Source organism: Cyprinodon variegatus, unplaced genomic scaffold, assembly GCF_000732505.1.
Source record: "Cyprinodon variegatus isolate N-32 unplaced genomic scaffold, C_variegatus-1.0 Scaffold29, whole genome shotgun sequence".
Taxonomy (NCBI): domain Eukaryota; kingdom Metazoa; phylum Chordata; class Actinopteri; order Cyprinodontiformes; family Cyprinodontidae; genus Cyprinodon; species Cyprinodon variegatus.
In genome coordinates, this window is record NW_015150482.1 from 1,115,445 (window position 1) to 1,143,026 (window position 27,582).

The 27,582-nt window shown below is 35.8% G+C and overlaps 1 protein-coding gene across 1 annotated transcript in view; it reads left to right on the plus strand.

Moving 5' to 3' along the window:
* Positions 1 to 9,757: 9,757 nt before the first annotated feature.
* The window catches only part of sfswap (splicing factor, suppressor of white-apricot family), a 74,971-nt gene continuing 57,146 nt past the window's right edge, over positions 9,758 to 27,582 (plus strand). The window contains exons 1-5 of the mRNA XM_015398466.1: positions 9,758 to 10,104; positions 12,136 to 12,299; positions 17,180 to 17,311; positions 22,840 to 22,916; positions 25,706 to 25,775. Coding sequence (XP_015253952.1) covers positions 9,905 to 10,104; positions 12,136 to 12,299; positions 17,180 to 17,311; positions 22,840 to 22,916; positions 25,706 to 25,775 — 643 coding nt within the window. The 5' untranslated portion in view covers positions 9,758 to 9,904. The remainder of the gene's footprint in view (positions 10,105 to 12,135; positions 12,300 to 17,179; positions 17,312 to 22,839; positions 22,917 to 25,705; positions 25,776 to 27,582) is intronic.

The window sequence follows — 27,582 nt, forward strand, 5'->3', positions numbered from 1 at the left end:
GTCAATGCACTGGAAGTGAACTTCTATTGATTGAAATGATTCTGCGAAAAGGCAAATTGTTTAGACTAACTTGTAAACAAAGCTACAGAATATAGACCTATACTGCAAACTATTTGTTGTAAAGTTATTTGAAAAAAAAAAGACATATATTATCTGGTAAGATTTGTTGTAAGCCAAAGTCAAAAGTTGTTTCAGTCAAACCACAGTCTATTTACTTTCTTGACTATGATATGTTATCCGTTAAATATAAAATAAGATAAAGTTCAAAAAGCAAAATACAATGCAGTGTCATTTTAGACTCTGAATTAGACATGAGAAACCAGTGACACAATTATTTAAACTAATGGGAAATTAGAAGTCAGATTGAATTAAAAAAGAAAAAAAGTCTTTATATATATTCATTTCACTTAGATTGATAAATTAAAGGCCCATATTGTCCTTATTGTTTATGGATATGGCTTAATAAATAACTAAAAATATATCATTTTGCTTGTAAAAGAAACTATTACGTGGGAAAAAATATATACAAAAATGTCACCCTGCTAAAAAAAAATCCATATGAAATATAATGGGAAGGTATTACTTTTTAAGGGCTCCATTTATGTTATTTTAAATTATCTGAGAAATTAAATGTGACTTTTTATTCATTTTAGTTTACATAAAATAAACGATTTTACTAAGAGAATAACTTTTTCATAAGAGATAATTTATTGAATTGCTCTACTATCTGTTGACTTAATAAAAAGTTTAAAATCTGTCATATAATTTGATATAAAGTATAGAACAAACAATGAAATTTTTGATATCATATCATCTTTCAATGTTTTTCATGTTGATTATTTATAGGCTGGAGGTGCACCCTCTTTTATTTACTGTGTTTTTATACAGCCTGTGGTTTGAAGACCAATCATAAACACTTTGATGATAGACGGTGGTGGCTAATAGATGCAAAAAATCTGCCTGAGTAAAGATTTAATCGCATCATTAATCAGTTGGATAAGGTGAACAAGCCAGGTAAACAGCCCAAGGTGCCAAAGTCAACCTATCTCATCTACATCATTTTCAGACAAAATCTTGATTAGAAAGGCCTCATTTGAGAGATCCATAAATAGTCTTAAATTAATTTCATACTTTGTTCAACCCCACCTGGAAGTGTTGACGCTGCATAACATAATGATATGAGCTCAGGGGTTCTACTAAGCTTCTGATTCGTCCTAATAAATCCACTCACTGCTGCTGTAAAATCAAGCCTGGCTTATTTTGTTACACATGATGGCTGCAGCATTGAGATATTTGCCATTAATGGTTTATTTCCTGTCCAACTTTTCACTCATGAAGGTGATCAACTGAATTTACAGCATGAATTTAGGCATGGGCAGTGCATAAGACATGTCTGATCCATCTGACTATAGTACACATGAAGGGAATGATAAATAGAGTCAGAGGTTCATTTATAACAACTGTCTGACAGATGCCATTCAAAGATGAAGAAAAGATGCCACTACTTTCTGCAGTACACCATGGTCATTGTATGCTTAGTTCAGTGTAATTGTCAATGCTATTTGCTGCAACAATGAATCCAATACCTTTTTTTTTTAGACATCGATGCAATTTTTTTTTCCTTCTTACTCTAGGGGATGATAACATGCAGTGGTAAGCATAACAATAAAAAAAAAAAAAAGCAAAGTGTCTAACAGTAGGAAGATTTGCATTTTTCACTCATGCTGCCACACAGTGTCTTGTCACAAGAAGATAGGAATCTCACTGTGGGAAATTGGGAGATTTATGTTACTCTCCACGGAAACAAATCTATCTAACATGACAGTTTAATACTCTAAAGAAAAAAAAAATCCCTCAAGATCAAGAACAAGCATTTCAAAACTTTCTTTGTGTTTTTGCCTTTATGATTTGTTGGCACATAATAAAACAGAAATTCTGACAGCTGATTTAGAAAAGATACCTTCTTCAAGGTTATAGGATGTAAGCTGTTTTAGCATATTCTTTTTTAAAGAAGTACCTTTCAAATCCTTCACCCATGGGTGCACAACAACTCAAATCATTAATTTAGAGGAAGACATTACCTACATACAATATAGATGTGTTTATTTATAATGTAGCAAAATAAACAGAGGTTATCTTCTTTCAGTTGTTGCAACAATTGGTGTATTACCAGTTTCGGTCAGTAAGAATTAACAAAATAATTTCTTGTTGGTATATTTCTAAATAATAATAAAGCTTTTTTAAAGCTTCCTGCATGTAAAAGTTATATATCCTTACTAATTGGAATTATTAGCCTTTTATTTATACAGTAGCAGCCATTCAATATTGCCCTTCCCAGTCAAACGCTTGCTTAATGGCAGCGTACTACCCTGTGACTTCCAGTCAAATCCCCTCCAACATCCAGCCACTGGCCTTCTCCTGAGCGTGCATTTTTTTTTTTTTTTACTTTGACTCCAACCTTTCACTGAATTACAGGGTCTGACCAGGAGATGACTTTTCTCTTTAAATCCTAATATCTATTTCTTTATTATTATTTCTCTTGCGTCAAATCTTTTGGAAGTGATTCAGTGAGGTTTCCAAAAATATTTGACAAACATGGTGGTGGCTTTGGTAGTCGACGCTGTGTCACAGGTGGAAGTCTCTGTCATTTAAGCTCCTTAGTTACATCTCCTAGCTGCTATCCTTTCACCTTCTGTAGGATCAACAGTAAGAACACCACCCAGGGTAGGAATTGAGCTCTGGATTACTATGCTGCATCGAGAAAGCCTTCAGCCTTATGGACGTCATTGGTAGGCACATGAAAGGCGCTGGCCTTATTGGGAATACAATCACGCAAAAAAGCATTGTGGACAACTGTAGACATCACAAGTTCCAAAAACTAATTTCAGGGAGATGCTTAATGCCCACAACCTCTGCCGTTTCACAGGATGCACAGCTTTGAGTGGTAACTAGGTGAGAGTAACTTATCGGACTGATCCAATCAGCTCTCTGACAACCAGTCGCCTGGAATGCTCTCTTGAATAGAGCATCGCTTTGGACAGACACGCTGCACAGGCTTCACAAGTAACCTTCTCCCCACACCCCACACTCTCCTTTTGTCTGTGCAATCTCAGTAGTTCTAATCCGCACATGGTGCACGAATTACTGCCTGCCCGCTCTCACTCGCATTAAAAAAACACCACCTCGCAGAGTGTAAAATCGGTATAATTTATCCGACTCTTGGGCATCCGTGAAAATCTATCTATATCAGGGAGACTCCCGGAACTTCCGGGAGAACTGTAAACCCCCTAATGGCAGCTAGGGATATTGGGGGTGCCTATGCTAATTGAAATTGCGCTAGGAAAATACAGCTTCCTGGTACTTTCTACTGTACTTCCTAACTGCCAGCACTATTCAGATAGTACTTTTTATGACGGCCGCAGATGCCCTTACAGCCTGGCTTAAGTTTGAAGTAGCTGGATCAAGCCCTTGAATGTTGCTAGTGAGATAGCTTAGCCATTTCAAGTGTGTAGGACAAGCGATGCACCTAAACATTGCACAAAACAAGCCCTAGAAGATTTAAGTGCAAGACTAGTGTTATGGAGTAACTGCCACTTCCTCCCACATGTGGAATTTTAGCCTATGTTGATACAGAACTGTTGATAATGACACTTTCTTACCCGTCTGAGCTTCAATTTTCACTGAGATATTTTCTTTGTGCTGGGGCTGACACAAACAAAATTACATTTACCCATGTTTTGCAGAGACCGTCTCCATTCTAAACAGCATGATGGTTGGACATTCCCATGATGCCTATAACTCCTTACAATTGTAGAAGAACAATTACAGATCTATAACAATTTCAAGACCATTAAAATCTTTTCATTCCAAGCTCTCAGCAGGAACTCATATCAAAGCCTTATCAGCACAGTAATAGTAAGCAATTAGTTACAGTCAGAAATATGGCTAGTATAAACCCTTGAGACCATTTAGCTATAGAGAGTAGCTTGACCCAATGACTTTCTATTATATTTATGTTTTTCTTTTTTTAATCTGGCAATACTTCAAAAGACCTATTACAACAGTTTATCTTGTCTTCTTTTTCATATAAAATGCTCACAAATAAAAAGGGTATAGCTTTCCTCACTCAGCTCATTCTATGATGGATAAAATTTTAAAGACCTGTGCTTAATTTGGATGTGCAAGCAAAGCAAATAATATAGCAGCTTACAAACTGATAGCACAGACTTTTAGTTTTCTCTCAGTCATTCTTGTTGTTTATGGTCACAGAGTTGTATTTTTGTAGCATTTTACGGAACTTGGCCTTTAATTCTTACAATTTAACTTTTGTCTGTGACAAGTGATGTTGGACTATTGAAGGTGTTCCCATAGTCAGTGCAAAAGAGCTACAGCACATCTGATTGCTGTTGATGGCTGACTGAGGCCATTGATGAACTGTCGTTGTCTGACTCAGGGATGTGCCAAATGGAATTGTCCAAAACTTGCAGAAAACCAGCCCATGAGGACTTATTTTGGGCACCCCTTGACCAGATTCCATGAACAAAGCACACTTCATGTAATTGTGTGTGAAATAAAATGCATTGAGATGTAATTTAGGAACCACTTGTCTCTCTGACTACCCATGCAGCGGCCCACCTGCTCATATGATACCTGCTTGCTGCCTCAGGAGTCCCACAAGCCAGCCAGGCTCAATATGTCTCCTTCTTCAGCTTGACAGCATCCCTTACTGCCAGTGTCCACCACTGGGTTTGAGGATCTCCACTTTGACAGGCACTTCAGACCTTGCAGCTACAGCTAAGGGCAGTCATGTTGACAATGGAGGGAGAGAAGATTATCCACTCTGACTCCATGTCCCCAGTCTCCCCAAAATCAGAGAGAAACTCTCCTTGAGGTGAGTTTGTCTCTGAATAAACACCTATGCTTGAACATGGTGTTTATTATGGGCAATCCATGACTTGCATATATCTCCAATCTTAAAACATCACTTAGGTTCAGAGATGGGGGTGTGTTCCTTCCGATCAGACGCCCCCAGGTGTTACTCTTATTTACCGCATGGGTGTTGAGTTCCCCCAGCAGAATGATGCAATCCCCAGCAGAGGTGCTATCCAACACCCCTCTAGGAATGCTAAGAAGCTCTGATACCCCTTACTGCCACTCGGCCGAAATAGAGACACCCCTCACTACCCGACGGCAACGAGACGTGATCCTCTCTTCCACTGGAGATAACTCCAAAACCAAACAGCTAAGCTGTGGGGACAAAAGCTCAGGCTCCTTCCGCCTAGTAAGGTGAAATTCCAAGCCCTCAGAGTCAATTTAAGCGATCAGGTTGTTGAGGCCTCTGCCTCTAGCTGCTGCACAATCTTCTTAGCACTGCTCTCTGATCGTTCCCCCTGCAGGTCGGGACCCACTATTTGATGGCCGCGTGTTACTCCTTCGGACTTGGCCTGCCCAAGAAATGAGTTTGTCATCATAAGGGCTTTTTGAACTGATATTTGTCTGATCCTCCATCCAGAGCCTGTTTGCCTTGGGAGACCCTGCAAGGGGCATTCAAGCCCGTGGGATCATCTGGGCAAACCCCTGCACCATGTTGAGGCGGTGGTTCAACAATTTTCAGACTAAACGTTTTAAATTCAAAACGAATTCTATTTAGCCTCTAACTTGTATTACTTTCTCCATATTCAAAGTTTATAAACACAATAACGCTACTTTTAAAGAATTCTGTGAAAGCTTAGATGAGGATGGCTTTGTAAGCTCCCAGCATATGAGTTAAATGAATACACACTTGTTGATGTGTTTAAAAAAGGAGTAATTGAAACCCAGTGGTACCTTGTCATATAACAGTGAAAAGTTTGTGGACCTTTACTTACTACTAAACTATCTCTCGGTGTAGTTGTCACACACCTGCCACCTTTATGTATTCAAACAATGATATACAAGTATAACACAAAATAAATGAGCAACCATGTATCATTTATTAAAATGACGGGGTTTATGTCCAAGAAGTGAACAGAAAGCTAGTTTTCAGATGCACAAAAAGAAAAAGACTTGTCCTTTGGTCAGATGAAACTAAGATGTATGACTTAATGACCACCGTGACATTTGGAGAAAAGAGAAAGTGGCTTGGAGATCTTAATAACTTCATCCTAACTGTGAAGTACAAAGGTATCAGCATCACTATGTGGGTGATTTGCAGTAGGAGGGACTTTTGCACTTTACAAAATAGATAATAGGGAAAGGACATTATCTGGAAACATTAGAGCCAGATAGTTAGCAACAAATGGGTTTTCCAAATGGACAATGATGCTAACCATACTGCCAAATTAGTTTTAAATAATCAACATTTTTGAATCACATAGAAAATATGTAGGCAAAGCTTGAAGTTAGTCTTCCTGCAAATCTGACTCAATCACACCTGTCTGTTCAAAGGAATGGCACCAAAATATCCCCTAAACTACTCTGAAAACATATTTAAACCTAAGTTCATTCAAATATTTTATAATATTCCAAGAATAACCGATTAAATTTGGACCTATGAAGAACAGAAAAGATTTTAAAAAATCTATAAACATATGTTATCTCTCATCACTCCTGTATTTATGCTTTAGGTAAATTAAGATAATCTTGGGAGTCCTACATTACAAAAAACAGGAAGATGGTGTTATTTTTTTGGGATTATTTTCTCAGACCAAAAAAAAAAAACAAATCCTTTTTTTTGGCCTTTAAGATGCTGTATTTAAGCATTAGGCTCCAATTTCTGTAAATTAAAAATGGTGTCACCAGTCATCTTTGCAAAAATTATATGCAGTGATTTTACATACTCTGTAATTGTAATGAGCACCAAATGGACCAAATTTAAAAAAAAAAATTTGAATATTATATATGGTCTACAAAATGCAGCAATGCACCTGAGTATATCAGCTGCATTGCAACAAAACATTGTCTAAACCCTTTAAGACTTTTCAGCCTTTTCATTTCAAACAACAAAGTTAAAGAGAACACAGCAAGAGGTTCTGAATAATAGAGTATAAGATGGAAACAAAGGAGCTACACTAGCACTATGATCTGTCTTCTTTATTTTGAATTACTCTCTGTAAACCTCTGTTGTGGACTTCATTAGTCTTTTCAGACTCCTTACAATTCCTGGGATTAATTATTCAGAGCTGCCTATGGGTAAGGACAAAGGGCTTATAACAATATAATAGTACAGTGCTTGTTACATATACATGGCCAATAAATCTCCTTAATGAATGTTTCAATCTGATTATTTTAGCAGAGTGTTGCAACAAGTTGTGCTACATGGTCACTCGGACAAAGGGAAGGATTCTCAAAAGTTGACCAATGTGGTTCATTAACATAAACAAGAGAGCTGTTCTATCCTCCATCTATGAGATGTACAGGTCTAGAGGCAGAAAAAAAACATCTTTGCTGACTCCACGCAATCTGACCATACACTGTTTAGACTATTACTTTCAGGCTGGCTGTATAGAGCACTAACTTGTAAAGCAAGTTGATACAGAGACCATTTCTCTTCTCAGGCTATGAATTTGATAAACTCACAGCTCAAAGCCAGGGTAGTCAGCTGCTTTGCTGGAAACAAATATTTTGTTTTACTATTGCAACCTCCCTTTTGTATTGTTATAAGAAAAAAGGCGCACACACACACACGCTACCACACACAAAACCCCATTTCCCTATCCTTGTGGGGAACCTCCATTGACTTCCATTCATTTCTAACCTATTTCTACAACCTTACTGTGACCCTTACCATTAAACCATTACAGGTTCATACCTGGCCCTAACCCCAGCCTTAACTCACTTCACACCATAATCCTGAATTTAACCCCTGTCCCTAAAAGAGTAACTCACCTAGGGGTTTCAGGCATAGGCCCCCACAAGGAGCAGTCGGTCATGACAACGTACTATAGTCTTATTTCATCCCTCTAAAGTATTTTAAACGCATTATTCGTTGTTGTTTTTTTTGTAATTCAGGTTGATGTTAATAGACGTGAACAACAAAAAAAGCTAAATTCCTTGCTTGTGCACACAAGGGTGACCAATAAAGTAGTTAAAATAAGATATTAGAATTACATCTCTTTAACAAAATATTATCTGCAGTTATCACTGTCGTTATTTGTTCTCTCTTTTAATGTTTCAAAGAAAATAATATTTACCAGGTTATGTTTAACTGCAAATACATCCAACAGAGCTGAGCTATTGCTGCTGACTGTTACCTTCATATTTTCCCTCTACAGTTATGTGCTTTACCCTTTGTTTCGGTGTTTGGTTACTGTCTAGAAATTACAGTTACTTGGCTGAATGAGCAATTTCTTACAGTGTTATGTGCTCGGATTTTTCTTGCTATAGACTTTATTAATGGTTTGGAGCTGTTATCCATGTTTCTCTCTTTAGGATAAAACATAGTCCTACTGCTCCTGTGAGTATGTGTTTTATATGTTTTTTTTTTTTTTTTTTTATTGAGCCAGGTTAACAATTGAATGCATAGTGTTGGTTTGGACTTGTTTGGGAGAAGGGATTACATCCAGGTTAGTGCCTCAATGACTTTGACCGCCTTTGCATAAATATAATATGCATAATTTATCCATCTTGAAAAATTAAGTTAACTAAACTGTTGAGCAACTAGAATTTCATTGTAATTGACTTCATAGCTTTCTAAATGGTTGGCCAGAATTGACTCCTATTATTATGCCATAATAAAAACTGTAAGCCAAAATTTAAAAAGGTATATGCTTAACTGTCTAAAACAGGTCCAAAATATTTTGTATATTTATGGAAATAAAAATCTTTTAATTTGAATTCTAATATGTCGAGATTGCCATGTACATAGGGATAAGAAATGCCTGTGTCTATATAGGCTTAGTCATCAAAGCAGAGGGAAGAAGTTTTTTTTTTTTAGAATAGCTGAATCAAATTTCGTGGACCTGTTGTTTTCTGAGATTCAAGAAAGACATATGGATATATGTCCTAAATGGCATATGGAACCCATGCCCTTTAGGACAGGTTTAACAACCAATAACAGAGAAAGCCAAAATTATTTCTGCTTACAACAAAGGTAATTATAGAGGGTTTTCTAAAAAAGGAAAGCTAAGATAAAGATGTCATATTTTACCTACCAAACCTCAGTTCAACTTCTACTCTTCCTGGAAAAAATAAACTTGTATAAAATTGTATACTGATCTTACTACAGCAAGGAGCTTGAAAGATATACCACCTCAATTAAAGGCCTAAACAAATCTGAAGGCACCTGGGTCCTTGAAAAACCAAATATGAATTTTTGTATGAAATAAATATTTTATTTTTAAACTATCTAACAATGCTCCCTTTATGTATGTTAACTATAACACTAATTATAGAACATAAAATTCAGCATATTTGATTTTGTGAGGTTTTTTACTTTTCTTCCTTATAATGTAAACATTCAGCAAATTACTAATAATTGAACAAAGTATTTAATAACGATAATAAAAAAACAAACAAACAACATAAAACTACAAATTAAGCATTAGTCCAGCTGACGCTATGAACACAGTTTTAAAAAGCAGATTCGACATAGTATGGAAATTTAACATACAAAACAACATAATATAATTCGAAATCAACATCATTGGCGAAAAGGGCAATGAAAAATAGTAATAATAATTTTTCAACTGTTACTTTTAATCGGAGAATAAACAAATATTTTGTGGGAAGTTTTAACCGAAAGTGCTGACGAATTTAGTGACGCTTCAAAACTCAATTTCCAATATGGCGACACGCTGAGTAGAATTTGTGCAAAGCGTTGCTAGTTGCTAAATCATTTCGGCTATATTGAAGCTATTTTGTTTGCTTGGTGTTATTACTGTAAGACAGTTGTTCAGGTATACATATTTTCTTAAATAACTTCAAGATGTATCGTCGCGGAGCCGCAAAGAAGGACCCTAACAACAAACCTGTGAAGAAGGACGTGAGCGACAGCGATAAATACGCCGATATCTTGGTTTTCGGTTATGCCTGCAAACTGTTCCGAGACGACGAAAAGGCTCTTTACCACGAACATGGAAAACACCTAATCCCATGGATGGGAGACAAGAGCATCATGATTGATAGGTCGGTTGAAAAAACGTAGACTGAAACATTATGCTAACTGTTTCTGCTATTCGTTAGCCTGTTTCGAATTTCAAGGGACTACTCCAGAGTTTATGTTGCAGAAGCTCGGCAAGACCAGAAATAAACTCCGAATACTTAACTTCCTCCTGCTAACTTGCTTTCAGATGTGTTAAACTAAAAAATGATATATAAAGTTGATATAGTAACATGCTAACATGCAAATGACTGCGGTTATTGCTAACGTTAGCCACAACAGTCTGGGACCATCGCTCATTTCTATATGTCAAATATGGATGGGGAACTTTTAGCTGTTATTTTTGTTTGCTAGTTTAAGCTACAATCAACATTAGTTATGAATGAATACTTAGTATGCAATTTCATTATTTTTTTTTAATTAGCTTATGTATTTTGGATTTTTGCTTTCTGGATTTAAGACAACACATGTCATGTTATTGATATCTCTGGTTAGAATAGAGATGCACCTTTCAGAGATTTTGTGGCTGTTAGCTAGTCGTCAATTTTTGTTTTCTATTAACAATCTTAATAATAACAAATTGCGTTTCCCTACTCTCTAGCTAAGTTGAAAAACTGATCTATCTATCTATCTATCTATCTATCTATCTATCTATCTATCTATCTATCTATCTATCTATCTGTCTATCTGTCTGTCTGTCTGTCTGTCTGTATAATAATGATTTTAACACACCCTAATATAACAAAACTTTGTCTTTTCCAATTTGAGAGAAATTTCGAGTGTACCATTTACTTTTTTGTTGAAGTGTAGAAGAAATAATATCACAGGATGTCATTTTTCGTAAAAAGAAAAATCAGCTAAAAATGTGTATTTTTTCTAATTCAATATTTTCGCTGTAGAAGTTCAAATTACCCAACAGCTTTGATGTAATAAAGTCATCAGCTTTTTATATGCTCATTTTGGAAGCATTAAAATTTATAATAGATTATACAATTTTTTTTCTCTTTCTTTTATTTTAATTCCCTCACAGACACCCAAAATGGCTAACTCAGAATTTTAAGTATATTTTTAATATCTAAGTGGCTGATTGGTGAAAAGATCAGGTCCAGCGTGTATTTTTTTTTTACAATCCCTGTTGCCAGAAGATCTGTTGGTGCATCTCTATCTCGAAAAATTTAAACTATTCCGTTCAGCTTTGCATATTGGCACGTTATTGGCATGTTATCAGATTGCTAAATAAATATATTAACTCTGTCAAACTGTTTCTCTCCTTTTCAAACTGTCTTTGATTTTAAATGATCAGTTTAAAATTTCTCTCTTTTTTGATTTGTTGATGGTCATCATCCCAGGGAAAATTCTAACCCTGACTACAGTCCCTGTGGCTAAGCTGATTCAAAAAATCCTGGTTTTAAAGAAGCACAAAAAAACATTGCTTTTTTTGTGTGAATATATTGCTATCAAAATGTATTTGTTTGAAACATCTTGGTCCACAGTGGTCAAGCCTATACTTCATTTGTACAAAATTTGTATGTGTGTCTTTATCACATAACCCAGTTTTTCCACAGCAAGTTAGGCTTCGGGGTCCTTTCAAACCCTGAATGTCAACAACAGCACCCCATTTCTCTGTCTTCATGAAGAAACTACAGCAGAGAGATGCCCTAGAGGGACAAACCCTGGAATATATCGTCCATTTGGGTTCTTGCGGATAGGTATTTATGTGCTCGGGTTTGTGTGAATGTAACTTTCTTTGCAGATTTAGAAGTAATGATGAGTGTTACAGGGGGGAATTGAACCCTGTAAGGTAAGAGGCGAGTTGCTTTGTTTGTCTTCTTTCTCTTATTTGTTCTTCTTTAATTTTCCATTTAGGTTTGCTTGTAAAACAAAAAAAGAAATGTAAGCATTGTTATAATACTAGGTATTTTATGACAAAAGAATTAATCTAGTTGTTTTTTTTTTAACCACCATCACATTATCTTGGTAAGTAGGTCTAGGCTTTTGTAATAAATGTTCATTTATGTTTGGACTTCTTTTCTCTAATTCTGTTTCTCATCCAACAGATACGATGGGCGGGGTCACTTACATGACCTTTCAGACTATGACAGCGGGTCATGGAATACATCCTACCAGCTGTCAGAGGAAGAGGCGAGGATTGAGGCGCTGTGTGATGAAGAGCGGTACCTGGCTCTACACACCGACCTGCTGGAAGAAGAGGCAAGACAAGGTAACAAGATGAATTTCATGGCATATTTCAATCATTTTATATATGCATATTGAAAAAAAAAATGTATGTCTTATTGGTAATTATTTTAAATGTTTTATCCTCTTTAATAAGCACTAATATGACACTAATATCTAATTTTTCTTATTTACAATAGTATTTCATTTTTTGTCATGGCTCAGTGTTTAAAAAGCTCTTTTGTTAATGTAAAATTTGTACAGGTAAAGCACACATAATGATATATAAAAGCTGTTTCATGAATCTAAAGAAAATAAGCAAAATAAAGCTAAGGACTTTACACAATAGCACTGAACAACAGTAGACAGGGTCTGCCTTATTGGTGTTATAATTAGCATATTTCACAAAGGAGGCACATTTTATGGTCTTCCTTGTTAAACCATTGTGCTGTGCTTGGATTTCTCCCCCATAGTTATTGGAAAGCTATAACCCATGTTCAGCAGATCACATTTCAAAGACGGACAATAAGCTGAAGGGTCTAATACATTCTCTCTTTTATTGCACAAATCACTGTAAAGGTTTAAAAACCCTCAGATTCTCCATGAAAACAGATCTGTTAGGTCACAATTGCAAGTAGGAATGGAGATTAAATTAAAAGTTTTACATTTGTTTCTGTTTTATGTTTCTGTTCCACCTGCCATACAGAAAAATTAAATACAATGCTTAAAGCATGTTTCTTATTTAGGGGGAACAGGGAACGTGTTTTTGGAAGTGACAAGATCAAAGTTTGTCCTCTATTGATCAAGTCACTCTAACGTCAACACAACACCACCGCAATGACGGATGGGACATTTTTCAGATTGAAAGAGGAAACGAATGACAGAAATTTATGAGTTAGAAGACGTGTTATTCATATTTTCATCTTTCTCTCAGCCATAATGTCACACTTGCCATATTTTACTGTAAATAATTTTGCACCCTAAAAAAGGGAGAATTTACAATCTGCAAACAAAAGGGGAAAGTCATGTCTGCTTTTCATACTTGACAAGCACGACTCGCATTGATTGTAAAGCGCGTTCTGATAGAAATCACTCCAAAAATACAATGGCTATTTAGATCCCTTTAGGCTCCAAATGGGGCCCAACAAGTTTTGTTGTACTTGGCCCCTCCCTCAACAGAACTACCATAGACTTAAATTGATTGTAAATCTTGTTTAGTCCAGAATCAAACCAAAGTACAAAGGTTTGTTGAATCATGTGTGGTTATTCTAAGGGAGGAATATATGATTGAGGCACACTGCAGAACAGAAAGACCACAGGTAAAGAAGTGCTACACTAGCCTTTCATCCATGCATGATATTCAGAAAAAAAATAACCTGCAAAATGATTTAATAATCTGGTAAGGGATCAGCAGTGAAAAATGTTGGGTTCCACCTATTGCTCTTAATGTTGGACCGCTCTACTGAGGCATAAATATTTCAAGTTCCACCAGACACTGGATGCTCACATGGAATGTCTCCTTAAAGCTGCAGGATGTATCTTACAAAAAAATAAGTTTTAATTTATGTATTAAAATGTTTCCTGTGTCCTTACATGATGCAGATAATATGTGGAAAATATCAAGCTCCTTTGCTTCTTCCTTGTGTCATGGAAAAAGGGATTCAAGCCAGGAGGAAGGTTTTAGCACCTCACTCACTCTTTGACATGGTGTAGATACCAGAACAGCAGAGTTAGCAAATCCATAAAACAATCACCCAGGTTTTCAGACAGATTTGATTTAGTAACTTATGGTTTTTTATTTAAATGCAACCTGCATTTGATATTGATCTGTTGCACTAAATCTCTCAGTGGGAATTTCACATATCCTGCTGTAGTGTGCAAGTTTTTTAATTTTTTATTTTTTTTATTTTGTTTTATTGAGTTGATTTTGTGATTCAACATTGGCAGATTGCTGCCATTTGTAACATTTATACCTAAATCAAAAAATATATCCGTGAAATCGTCTGTGATCAGTATTGGCCTTTTCCATCCCTCTTGGTGATCATTGGTAAAAATCCTGACCTAGTTAGGAAAGGACAGGGTAATGTCAAACAAGGTTATTTAAAATAAATCCTAGATTTTTGCATTTATTGTAATTATACTTCTTTAATAGTACAGGTAGCTAATTTTTTCATAGAAGATAAAATATTGGTGCATAAATTGGTTCTAGCAGACTGATTGTTTTTTCTCAGTAAAGAGGTACAGTAGTGTTGGAATTAAAAAAGCATTTCCTTTCCTGTTGTACCATAATGACTTTTCATTTTAAAATCTGTATTTATAGTACGATACAAGAATAACCACCATGGATTCATCTTTTTTCATCTTCATTAAAATACATTTATTTCTTTCTATCTCTATTTCTCTGGAATTTGAAGGCTCATGCCATCTTCTCTCACTGCACAATATAAATAAATAACTTCTATCAATAGTATGCTTTACTGACTGCATATCAGGCTGAATATATCAGCCTATTAGTTTCAGCAACCCTTTTCTAGGCATGTTCATTCTGCTGTTTATAAAATTGCACCAGCTCTGCCCGCACCTTAATAGCTAATGTCTAAATCAGTTTTGACTTTAGGATGTCTAGGACACTCGCATCTTAGATGCTGTACATCATACTTACACAGGTTCTTTGGGTGACAAAGTACTTTTGTGAATGGCTGACTTAATGGCTGCCATTGAATTAATATATGGGTGTTTTAGGTGAAAAATGGTGTCCTGTGCCCAAACTGACAGCAAGAAACGTGTCAGCTAATGGTTTGAGTTACACACACGCCTTGTAGAAGGTTCATCCTGCAGAATGTTCTGCCCTTGAGTTTGGAGCCTTGACCCCATTCTATTACCCAGCTGACCACTGAAAGGACCGCGGGACACTAATAGATAGATTGCCATTAATTTTAATAGAAGAACTTTTTTTTCTGAAGTTTCAAAGAGCCTCATCTATAAATTTATATTAAAACATAGCATAGAATATAGATAGCCTTTTCTTCCTACAGTGGGGAAATCCATGTCCTTACAGGAAAGTGAAACACAGACGCATATACAAGATGTTAATACACTTGTTATTGCTGTTAGTTTTATTCTAAACTACCATATGATGGTACAATAGCAAAATAAGTTTTTTTTTTTTTTTTTAATACAGAGTTATGGAAAGGAATATCAGACCGTGTTCTAAAGCTTCAGTGAAATACAGTGGGGAAAAACAATACAAAGGTGGTCTAATCGTTGCTATTTTTAAAAAAACTTTTTCAAAAGACTTTTTCTTGGCCATATGTATCAGGGTTTGCCAGGTCATTAAAATCATTAGAATTCATTAAACTATTATTTTTTAAATTAAGTCCTTAATTGGCATTGTGATTATCCTGACATTTAAAGAAAGAAAAAAAAAACTTTTATAAAAACTATTTGGTCAGATATATCAGATTTAACCGGTTTCCGCATGTTTGCGCGGAACTGCTTCCTGTTGATCGAAAAGCTGTATATTCGGAAAAAAGAAGCTCAGACAGAGGAAAAGCTAGTGAATGGGAAAATGCAACTAAAGTGGCTGGAAAACAAGGAACTCGGGACATTGCTGCTGATTTTGCCATGTTTTATATATATGAGAGTCATGGGTATTTGTTGATGGCATTAAAATTTTTTCTAAGAGCATTAAATTAGAGTTACTCATTCCTGTATAAACCCTGTGTACATATCATAGCAATTAGAATATCCCTCTTGAAGAAAGAATTTTAACATAATTAAACACTATAAAGAACAGGAATATCTAAAGGATGACCAAGGAGCTGTTTTTATTCTGGCCTTAAAAAAAACAAACCCAGAAAAAAACCAACAGTTTTGTTTGTGTTGGTAACGCAATCTAACCCACCAGCAGGTTGCACTCTGCAAGACTAAACTAAATGGCTACAGCTGCAGGGTACAATTTTTGCACTGAGATGTGAAGTAAATCAATATTTGCTTGCAGCTTGCTGGGCTGGTCAGGCTTCGGCTGCTAACATAGTATATTGTCAGCTTTATTTTCACACAGACTGGATATTTTCTCGTGTCTCCTTTGTGCTTGTCTAAAATATTTCTTTGCAATGAATAGCCTTCTTGGCCTTTAAGCATTACAATCAGATCCGGTTTTTATTTTTCTATGACATAACAAATTGAATCGGGGAAAAAAAAGTGGTCAAACAGCTACAAAATATTTGTTTCAGCTAAAAAGAAAATGTTAAAAGTACTTTCCTTGTATTTTTTGATGTCACAAATAAGGTAGAGTATGCTTTGTTTGTGTAGCTTTTACCCTGTTAGTTCAGACCTATGTCTTTAATGGCGTCATTGCGCAACAGTTGATTTAGCAAATCTTCCATGTTTTTGCTTTATTTTATTATTCTTTTTTAGACAAGCCTGTCGGAAAATCCTCCTGTCATCCTGTCTTTTAAAAAAGAAAATATTAAATTGTTGATTTCTTCCTGTTCATCTTGCTGAAATTTAACACATCAAAACAAGGTGGAAAAGGTCAAAAATGATTTCAAAATATTTGTTCATATGCTTCGATAAAAACCCTGCAGCTATTTGTCTTATTTTTATTTTTTTAATTGAATATTTCCTCTGCCTTATATCAAACTGCGGAAAAAAGTCAAGGCCTTCCATTAAGGAAAAATTGAAGAGGAAGCATCTGAAAATGTCTTGTTTTTTTTTTTTTATTAATTAACAAAGCAAAGGTATAGAGTCGCCACATTTAACCTGTCTTAAACAGGCAGCTGCTTGTCCTTGGGTTACTGTGAATGTGTTCCAACATCTGAATTAAGTTTGATTTATGTCATAAATGTTCAGGAAAAACAAAAGCCTTTGTAAATAATAAAAAAACAGCTTATTTCTCTGTACGTATGCCCTTCTTTTTCACAGAGGAAGAATACAAACGTTTAAGTGAGGCTCTGGCTGACGAAGGCACTTACAACGCAGTGGCTTTCAAATACAGCGCTGACTACTATGATCCCTCACAGCCCACAGAGGAAGAGGACGCCAAAAGAGAACATGGTGAGAACTTGTCACAAGTCTAATATTATGAGGAGAGAGACGCTCCGCTCTGGTTTCTACCTGGGGTTACAGAGTACTTTCAGATCGAGGTGATGTCCAAAGGCTGCTGGTCCTTTGATGTCATTGTTTTAGGTCCAACAGAATTGACTACAAGATACTTATTTATGCATTATTGCATACGGCCTTAAGGGCTGTAGCAAACAATTATTTTAATCATTTATTATTATATCGATTATTCTGATGGTTACTCCCGTAATCAGATAAAAAAGAAGTTTCATTCTGCAGATAGTTCACATGATTACTAAAGTCTTTTTTTCTGAGCAGCAAAAATGGATGAAAAAATGAAAAGAATTACATTTCTCTTTTGATTAAAAAAACAAAAAGGATTATTCTGCAGTTAAAAAAAAAGAAATTCCACCGTTAGTATATTAAAAGCTTGGCCCTTTCAGGTTGACTTTCAAGGGTCCACAATTGTTTGTAGCGATAGACCGAAGTTTTTTTTTTCAGACGAAATACAAAAGAGTAAAATTGCTTGTTTAAATAAAATATAGTGTCTCAAACGTCATCATGTTGGTTATGTTGCAATGCTTTCTGGGTAACTGACATATGCTAGGTCCTGTAGTGTTAGCTCCATCCTACCAATAAAGTAGTGAGTAATGTTAAACCTTTTCAGTTTAAATCACAGTGCGATGAAATTGATAAGTGTAGAAATCACAGGAGGTAAAGAAGTTTTGGAGGACCAAATGGAGAATGAGGGGAGAGTCTGTCAAAGAATCTGGTGTTTGTGCAGCTGCTCCTAGGAGATGCCAACCCTGGTGGAGAGTTATGATACAAAGAGCTCCGGTTTCTTAACTAAAGTGTGAACTTTTGATTTCGATCATCGGGATTAAAACATTTTACCAGATTTATAAGAATGATGTGTTTCTACTGATAGATGAGTCTCTGTTACTTAAACAGTTGTTCTTCTTCTTCTGATTAGATTGTGATTCCATGTAAGCTTCTACTAATGATGTTAGCTCTTGCTAATATAGTAAACAGTAGATGACAAGCCACGTACATTTGTCTATTTTAACAGTTATCTCATGTGTAGTGGCTCATGAAAACCTTGAGGCAGTGAAACAGTGTTTCAAAGTCAAAATGTACAACAGTTAAATGCAGTATGATTTTAAAAAACAGTTCTGGTAATGTTAGCCTCCCTGTTTTTACTCTGTAGGTTCTGGTCCAGTGAGACCTAACCGCTTCATCAAGCCAGCATGCATTGTGCAGTAGGTCAGCATGGAGCAGAACTGAGAGCTAAACTGTTGCAACCGAAGCTCAGTCTATGCTAGCCGACTCACTGATACACTTTGGCTACGTTTACACTGCAGCCTGAAGTGACCCAAATCCGATTTTTGTGGCCCATATGCGACCTGTATCTGATCTTTCATGGCTGTCTGATCAACTCAGATCCGATTTTTTTCCAATGAGACCCAGGCCACTTGGCTCTGTGGTCCTGAATCCGATACGAATCTGAGCTTTTCAAATGCAACATGTGTCTGGACGGCCAGGTCGCATTCATCCGACCTGAACGTCAATAATATCTGACATAGGTCACTATTCTGGTTCTTGCTATGAAGAAGTGGCAAGAAAAACAACAACTGTGACAACGATGTGGAGAGCAGTATTTATGTTTTTTAACCATCTTAAAACGATTGTGTTTTTATGGTTGGGAAAGATAGATGCGCTCGGGCACTACCATCCATGTTTACTTCCGTAAACACAGAGTATGCTGGCCTCTGACGTCATTGCGTCCTCTACTGCGCATGCGGGACATTTGGATATTAGGAAATGTGAACGGCAACGCAAAGAAATCGGATTTCACAAAAGAATTGGAATTCAGCATCAAGGCCTTCAGTGTGAAAGTAGCCTTTCTTTTCACTAAATGTGATCATGAACTTACACTTTTAAATCTTTGTTTCTCTGCACTTCTTTTGCTCATTGCTGTCTTCCTCCATTGCTGATAACCGCACTTGATATCCATGTATCAGTAGGGTAGGCTATCATTAGAGGTAGCCACCGTGCCGAAACATGAAAAGGATAAATATAAGATAAACACGATTAAATGAAGCGTCAAGGCAAATGATTTGTCTCAAAATATGTTATTAGGTCTTTGAATAATTCGTTGAATCTTTACAGCCCTAATGGCTTTCATATTTATCTGGATTTACTGTGCAAACTGTGAAAAAACAACAAAAAACATTGTTTGTTGAAGAAATCAGGTAATGATAGCACAAATACTAATTTGCTAAATCAATCACTTTCTTTATGTTCTTTTTCTGGGTTTCCAAACTTAACTCTTTATTTCTTTTTTTACACATTCGATCTACTTTCTCTAGTAGTTCCAAGAAGAACAACCAGAAAAAGGCCCATGGGATGTTCAGTTCCTGGAATGAATTCACAATATATACAGGACATACTGTGATATTATATAATTATTGATGAGTCATGGGAAGACCATTTTCCAGGCTCCCTATAATGCTTCATTTAGGAGCAGGATAGAGTAAGTCATTTTGCTGTAATAGTCAAGTATGTTTAATGGTAGTAATAAAGAGACCAGGAGCAGGGAAGCTTTTTAAAGCCAGTGTTTAATAATGGCTTTCTCAGTTGCTGCCAGCATAACCTTTAAAAGGTATTCATCATCTTTGCTTAAATCTTAAGAGATATGCAGATTCTATGGGATATATAAGCATATTGGCATATTTAACTAAATCTTCAAATTTTTAAAATTACTGAGGCAACATCCTTTCTGAAGTACTCTGTTTTAGGGGAAAGCCCAGTAAATGTGATCAATTGTTTCTGTTCCCTGGTGAAAAAGTGACAAAAGGCTTTTCAGGTTTAAAATTACCTTCTGTGCTTTCCCATTAATTTATAGTTGGTGATGCTTGGTAGCCTGATTTGAATTTTGCCTGAAAAGCATAAATGGATGACTTTGTATTCAGCAAACATTGCGCTGCAACCTGATTTTAGGAGATGACTTCCCTCTACTCCAGCCGGCTTTAGGTCCCCGACCACAATCTGATTTATTACCCTACTTATCTCTGTATAAAATATTCAAGGCCTGGTGCGATAACTTTGAATGAACTTTTCAAGGTGTCTGAATATTTCTACAAACCTAAAGCTAAATTGTTTTACATGATCAAGCTTATTTGATATTAAACAGAAAATTAAAAGGAAATAAAAAGAACATAATCATAGGTGTATATTAAGAAATTAGAAATTTGTTAAAGTTGATCATTCTTTTTTTCCCCTTTTCAGAAAATGGAACTTGTATATTGAAAAAATTTATTGAAGATAAAGTAAAATATTTCAGGCCTTTATTTCTTGTGATTTTTAACTTATGACTAAGAAATAATTAAAACCTCTAAGTAGTATTTTATTTAGTATTTAGATATATATATATAAAAAAATTGAATCTTTTGAGTGGTGTTAAAGCATAATATGCTAATTAATGTTAAACACCTGCAAATGCTTGATAAGCCTGTAAATGGTCTGTTTGAATGAGTAAACCACACAATCATGGTGGATACTGTTCATTTGACAGATGTCCATAAGTTTCATTAACTCGAGGGTAAACAGGGTAAGAGTGCTTTTTCCAAGCACATTCACAGAATGTTTTCTCAGAATAAAAAAGTGTTTTAAAAAAAGTGCAGAGATGACCACAACCTTACGACTCAGTAAACTCAGACTGGACTAGTTGCACCTAGAGCAGTGTTTTTCAACCCTGGTCCTCAAGGCACCCTGCTTTGCATGTTTTGGATGTTTCCGAGGTTCAGCACACCTGATTCAAATGATTTCAGTTCAAAGTCTGATAATCTGCTATCAGATTTAAAAGCACTGTTTTAAAGCTGGGGAACCTCTAAAATATGCAGGGCAGTGTGCCTTGAGGACCAGGATTGAAAAAACACTGATCTAGAGTCACAATTTTCAGATGAACACTGCTCATTGGCTTTAAGTGTTGGGTCTCACCAAAGAAGGAAAGATAACACTGGGCTGTCCCTCAATAGTCCAAAAGCTTCTTTTCAGATGAAAGTAAGGTTTGTATTTCATATGAAACTGAAGCTCCCAGAGTCTGAAAGAAGAGTGGAAAGCAAAGAATCCATGTACTTTTAAATTCAGTGACTGAGTTGTACTTTATTTTCCATTCAATCAGGAAACAATCATTTCACTCTGGCGCTTCTTCCGACACCCAATCAAAACAATATTCATGTTATAGAAACTGAGGGCTAGGGAAAATGTTCAAAGTTTCAACCCTTTGAAAACCTCAGATCACCCCCACACAACTTAAAAGAACTAAAATTAAATTTTGAACATCAAAAAGTTTTTAAAATTAGTATACATTGGAGCAACTCACCAACTTTACATATTTGATGTAGTAACTGCTAGAGGCGTTTCCACTAGCCTGACAGGTAAGTGTTCATGGCTTGCATTCCCTTCAGGGGACGTTTGTCGAACAGAGGTATTAAAAGGTCAGCTGAAAATTCTGATTTTAGATTTTCCTTTTGGGAAAAGATCTGTGCAGTTCAGGTGGCTGGTTAAAGAAATCTCTGACATTTATCAAAAACCCTGATGAATTCAAACAGGCTGAAAGGGAGGTGCCCTGGGCACCCTTGTTTGAGTTGACGGAAACGGATACAAATCAATGATGTTGTAAATCAGATCATTAGCTCTCTTTTTTCTCCCTGAGTGAAAGCCAAACTCAGCAGAAGGCTAATATCAGCTAATTTACATGCTCTGTCAAAACATGACTAATGTGTTACTGCAGGCATCACTGAAAAGTCTTACTTTGTTGCTAGCCAGTCATTTCATAGCACACTTGATTTCATTTCCTTTTAAAATTAGGATCTTTATGGGGTGGATGTAAATCTGGTCACCTTTTCTTGCTCAGTTGAGGTGACTTCTATCATCAGTATAAGAACTGTAGCTTTTCTAATTATCAGAAACTATGCTTTTAATATTCTTTTAAATCTTACACGTAAAACATGAATTAATATTCTTTAGAGTCACTATTTGAAAGATTTTTGTACTCTGTTCACAAAATCTGATATGAGATGGAATGAATAGAACTCCACCTTGTTATAAGCTTATTAAAAGATCATACCCATAGGCCATTACACGTTTCCAGCCAAATAAAATCCTAAAGTCGGGCAGAAAGTTTGAGTTTTTACTGCCCATTGTGGTTTTGTATTAAATTAAAGAGTGCCCTTTATCTTTCTACAAACTCCCTACAGTACGACATAAAAAATTTAATCTCGCTTCAGTCTGACCTCTGTGTTGTGATCCAGATGAAGGTAAAGGCTCAGATGGTATTTCACTGTGATGTATTCGTGGAGTAAAGGGAATGATAGGAGAAAAGTGTCTTTTTTCATTTAAAAAAAAATGTTCATTTCCCTTTTCTAACCTTGTTAAAATCCGAGACGTGATTTTTTTTACTTTGTTTTAAAGGATAAATAGGACTCATTGTTTCTGTTCCATTTTCTTTTCACACACAGAGGAGGCAGAGCCTGAGGAAAGTGAAGAACCATTTGTTGCCCCCCCAGGACTTGCTATCCCACCAGATGTAGAGCTGGTGAGTGCAAAAATATTGGCTGGCCCGTGGCTGTTGACAACCTATTGTGGTCCTATATAGTATTTATGAAGGCTCCATGTTTCTTTTGTATGGGTTGCTATAGGTAATAAAAGTTGTTCTTTGTCAGCTTTGCAATCGTGGTTACATGTTTAGTAAGAGTATAGGCAGTTAAACTTTTTTTTGTATATCTTTAATTTATGAGAAAAATGAATATTTCCAGTTAAAAGGAATTTAATTAGCTTAATGCAGCTTGGGATTGTTTAATTAGAGAGACATTTGTCTGTGCATCAAGCTGGGAAATTGTACGAGCTGTCAGCAGGAAGGCCTTTTGTTAAAGCTAAGCATGCTAGAAAAGTCTAGACCAATGGTGTTTTCCTTTCTTTCTGTGAGTCAGGCTAGGTGCATTCAGAAAATCCACTTTACCCGAACATTTATACACAGTTTGGAGACTTTTGGAGTATAAACACTATCAAACAGTCTGAGATCTATGCTGCAAGAATTTAATTTCACTTTTTTTTTATTCAGTTATAGCCTCTGCTATTGTCCTGCCACTCTGCCCAGAGGAGGACCTGCTTAGCATTAGAGGAATGTATTCCACAGTAGCAGCCTGGGTTTTAAGACCCCCACAGGAACGCATACAAAAAGCAGCCTGTTATATTTAAGGTCCTGGGGAAAACGTTCAGGAAGTAATAATGAGCTTTTAGTGATTTAGCTACAAGATTTGATGCAAAGACATACCTGGACTTTCTCCATGTTGTTTTGTCTTTTAATACGGATAAATGCCCCTCATTAATGAAGATTGGATGGGCCATACTGAAGTGTGTTGTTGCAGAGTAAACTGCTAGACTTAAGTTAAGTTTGGTCTCTACATCAGGAGTTAAATAAACAGAGGGCGTAGATCGATGATAAGTGGCAGAAAATAGAAAATAAAGTGTATTTTAATGCTCAGCCCCCTCAAATGTGTTTAACCTGACTAAAGGGGAAAGCTAGAATCCATATTTTTAAACTAGTAGTTCCACCTCATGCCTCTGGTTCCATGGATCAAGCTCATTTTATGAAAGCTTGCGTATGTAAGCCACAAATGCTCCTCAGCTGGTGATTTATGAACAGCCAGAGGTTTTCTAAGGAGGTGTTCATCTTTGTGGCTGTGGGACAGAACCATTTTGTAAAGGAGATCATAAACATGATGAACATTGTTATGAGCTGGTAACATTAGCCACATTTCTAGCCGTCAGTGAAGAAATATGAGGGACTTGAATCCATCATTTATAATCTGGAGTCCAACACCGTTTTACCAAAAAGAAAAGTCAAACTGTGTGTTGTGCCATGGATTTTATTCACTTCTAATAACCATTCACTGTGTTATACCCACGCATTTATTTACATCAGAAGTTTATATTAGAGATGTGGTGATGTCAGGGTGTGTGTAACCAAGTTTTGACATTAGTTTTTCCTATAGATTTGCATAAAAGAAAATAAAACGATTTTGGATATTTACACTTTTTCTTTAAGTCTCATTGAAATAACAAAGATTGCTATAAACCAACATTTTAATGCTTGTTCTGCCTTTAGTGGTCAATAATCTTTCATATTTGGGGCAGAGGCAAAGTCGCACCTTGTGTGTCAGAGAAAAGTCACTAAAACATGTTTTTTTTCTCTGTTATTTTCAAATAAAACATAGTTACTAAGGACATGACATTTGTAACAGGGTGCAGGACCTTTTATTATTATTAGCTTTGCTACCATTTCTAAAATAGTTGTTTCTATGTATTCCCTAGAAAACATAAATCCTTACAACCAGCAGGAAACCTCATTGATTCTGGGGTTTACTGCTGGCTGTCAAGATTTTCAAATCCAGGATTTTCCAGAGCAGAATGTGGTTAAGAGCTCAAGCAAAAGAAGAAAAAAGGAGCAACTTTACTGTAATACAGTCCGCCTTTTGAAAATCTATGTTGTTTTTTAAAATAGCATATTGTCAATGTTGTTCAATCAGCAATTTAATCCGCAGCAAGTGGGTTGTTGTCAACAAGAACTGGGAACACCAATTACTGTGTGATCACTGATGGGGAAGTCATTTGGTTTTAGACTTACCCATCATAAGTTGAAGTCATCTCTTATTTATTCATTACATTTATGGACCGAATTTTGCTAAATTAATTGTGAGATTCAATTCAGTTTGCTTAAATAGCGCCAATTCACAACACGTGTCATCTCAAGGCATTTTACAACTCAACAGGATCATACAGTCAAATCGATTTAAAGTTTTATATCTAAGGAAAACCATTTGATAGCATCAGTTAATTGACTGGAAGGCAATCCTTCCCAGTAAGAGACGGCAAAGAATGCATTTAAACTGACAGTAAAGATAAGAGACAAAGTTAGTTCCCAGACATCTAGTATTTGTTAGTTTTGTACAAACTGTACACAAACTTTAGTAATTACATCTATTACAAATTTGGAGCCTAAATGTTGCTTTTTCTTTTTGCTTTCACCACTGAGGTAAATTTTTTTTTGTATTCAAATTAATTTGGATAAAAGTCATATCAATGGCTTTATCATTATTGATTAACTTATAACAGGAAAATAATTGTCTGTTTTTATGCTAAGTGGAAAGGTTACTCTCATAATTCAGTATTTTACTTTAATTGCACCTCACCACACTGATGTTTTTATTTCAGTGTTGGCTGCCCACAGCAGAACATGGCTTCATGCCCAAATAACATGTAAAGGGAAGTAGTACTACACAAGTGTTAAATATTTAAATGGATGTTTCTCTGTTGTATCTACAGATGAAACACAGTGACTCCTACTTTCTTATGCTTGATAGGAACGAACAAAACAGCAAATGTTTGTCATGGGGTATGTTCATACCAAAGAGCCAAACTTTATGCAGCAACATACAAAAAATTTCAGGGCAAAAGGCTATCAATGGAAGTAAATCACTAAAAGTAATCTTTCCAGTGTCTTTACTGATGCTCATTTCTAGTGTGCAATATTTTCTATCGTTGCATGCAGCTACAGCTCAAACTGTACGACGAAACCGCAGAGTTTAAAAGTTCACAGCTCACGATGCATGTTCTCACACTGTGCGGCCTGATGCGATTTTACAAAGGCCGACTGAATTTCAAACATTTTTGATTTTCTCCCAACCTTATGATATCTGATCGGTAGGTGGTCATGAGAGGCTGATCGCCCCTCGTTACCCCTGAACAATACACGACGCGCAACTCACGATCAGGCTGAAAGTCGGCCCAAATGAAAAATTGTACAGTGTATGCTGTAACTTTAAGCGATATTTACCTTAAACAAGTGAGTTTTAGTACCTTAATTGGAAAATGTATATAACACTAGATCTAAATGCCCAACTAACTGATGTTCTGATTTATGAGATAATATTATCTTAAATAAGGTTTTTAGGTTCATTTTTTTTTAAAGCTAAGCAAATTGGCATTAGCCATTTCTGTTATTGTGAAGGACCAAGTATTTTCAGCTATAAAGATCTAATTTTATTTAGATCAGGTGAGTGGCAGCAGGAAAGGGGAGGGATGGGCTGATTGCATCTGTTTATGCAGCACATTTTCAGGGAAAAGTGTGACAATTTAGGTGAATATGAATGGGTCAGTTTTTATTGATTTAGCACAAACTTCATCTTTATATTCTCAAAATACCCTGATTACCCTAAAAAAATGATTATTCATAATTTATCTTTTTATTATCGATTATCAGTTACTTTGAAAACCCTGCTATGCAGTGTAGCCCTGACAAATTTTTAATAATGATGATCGTAATGTTTGGTAAATTGTTAAAGAACAAACTGAATATGATTATACTTTTACTTTTTTTCTACTGTTTGCTGCAAGAAAGAAGTAGCAAATATTATTAAAGCTCCTTTTTTTTTTTTTTTTTTTGCAGCTTTAAATATGACTTGCAATGAAAGCTTTAGAAAAAATCACAGAAACGAGACTGCAACAGATTTTAAAATATTTAATATCAACTATTCAACTGCAGGGTATTATTTTATTGGATATAACATATAAACAGCAGGACTTTCTACACCCTTTCCGTGTATATATGTTGCATCCGAATCAGGTTCAGCAGATTCCATAACAGTTTCTTCCCCACTGCCATTAGACTTCAGAATTTTGCATAAAGTGGGTTATTTTATTTATATATAAAATAGAAGTAATGTTAGAACAGTAAATATATAGTCATATATTAATATGACTTTTTTTTATGTATTTAATTCATGTTTTTCCAGGCTGCACTTCAAAAAATGGAATTGTCTAGATCTGTTTTAAATGAAATTTCTTTTTGTGTACATTTGTGTATACAAAATGACAAAATAAATCTGTCTAAGTCTAAATGTAATTGCACAGTTTTATAAAAATAGGAAGGGTTCCCATTTATTTTTGGGGGACACTGGCACCTTTAACTAAAAGGAATAGTACACCCAAAACATGATTAGCCTTCATTTTCTACTCACCCCCATGCTGAACAACACTCTGGGGTACTTTTTTGATATCTCAAATGCATCTGGAGATCTGGGAGGCTTCTTGCTGTCTGCTGACATTCAAATAATGGAGGTCTATGGTGCCCGAGGCAGAAAGGTCCATAAAAGTCCACAAAAAACGTGTCAATTCTGGGTTTCTAATCTAAAGTATGTCAG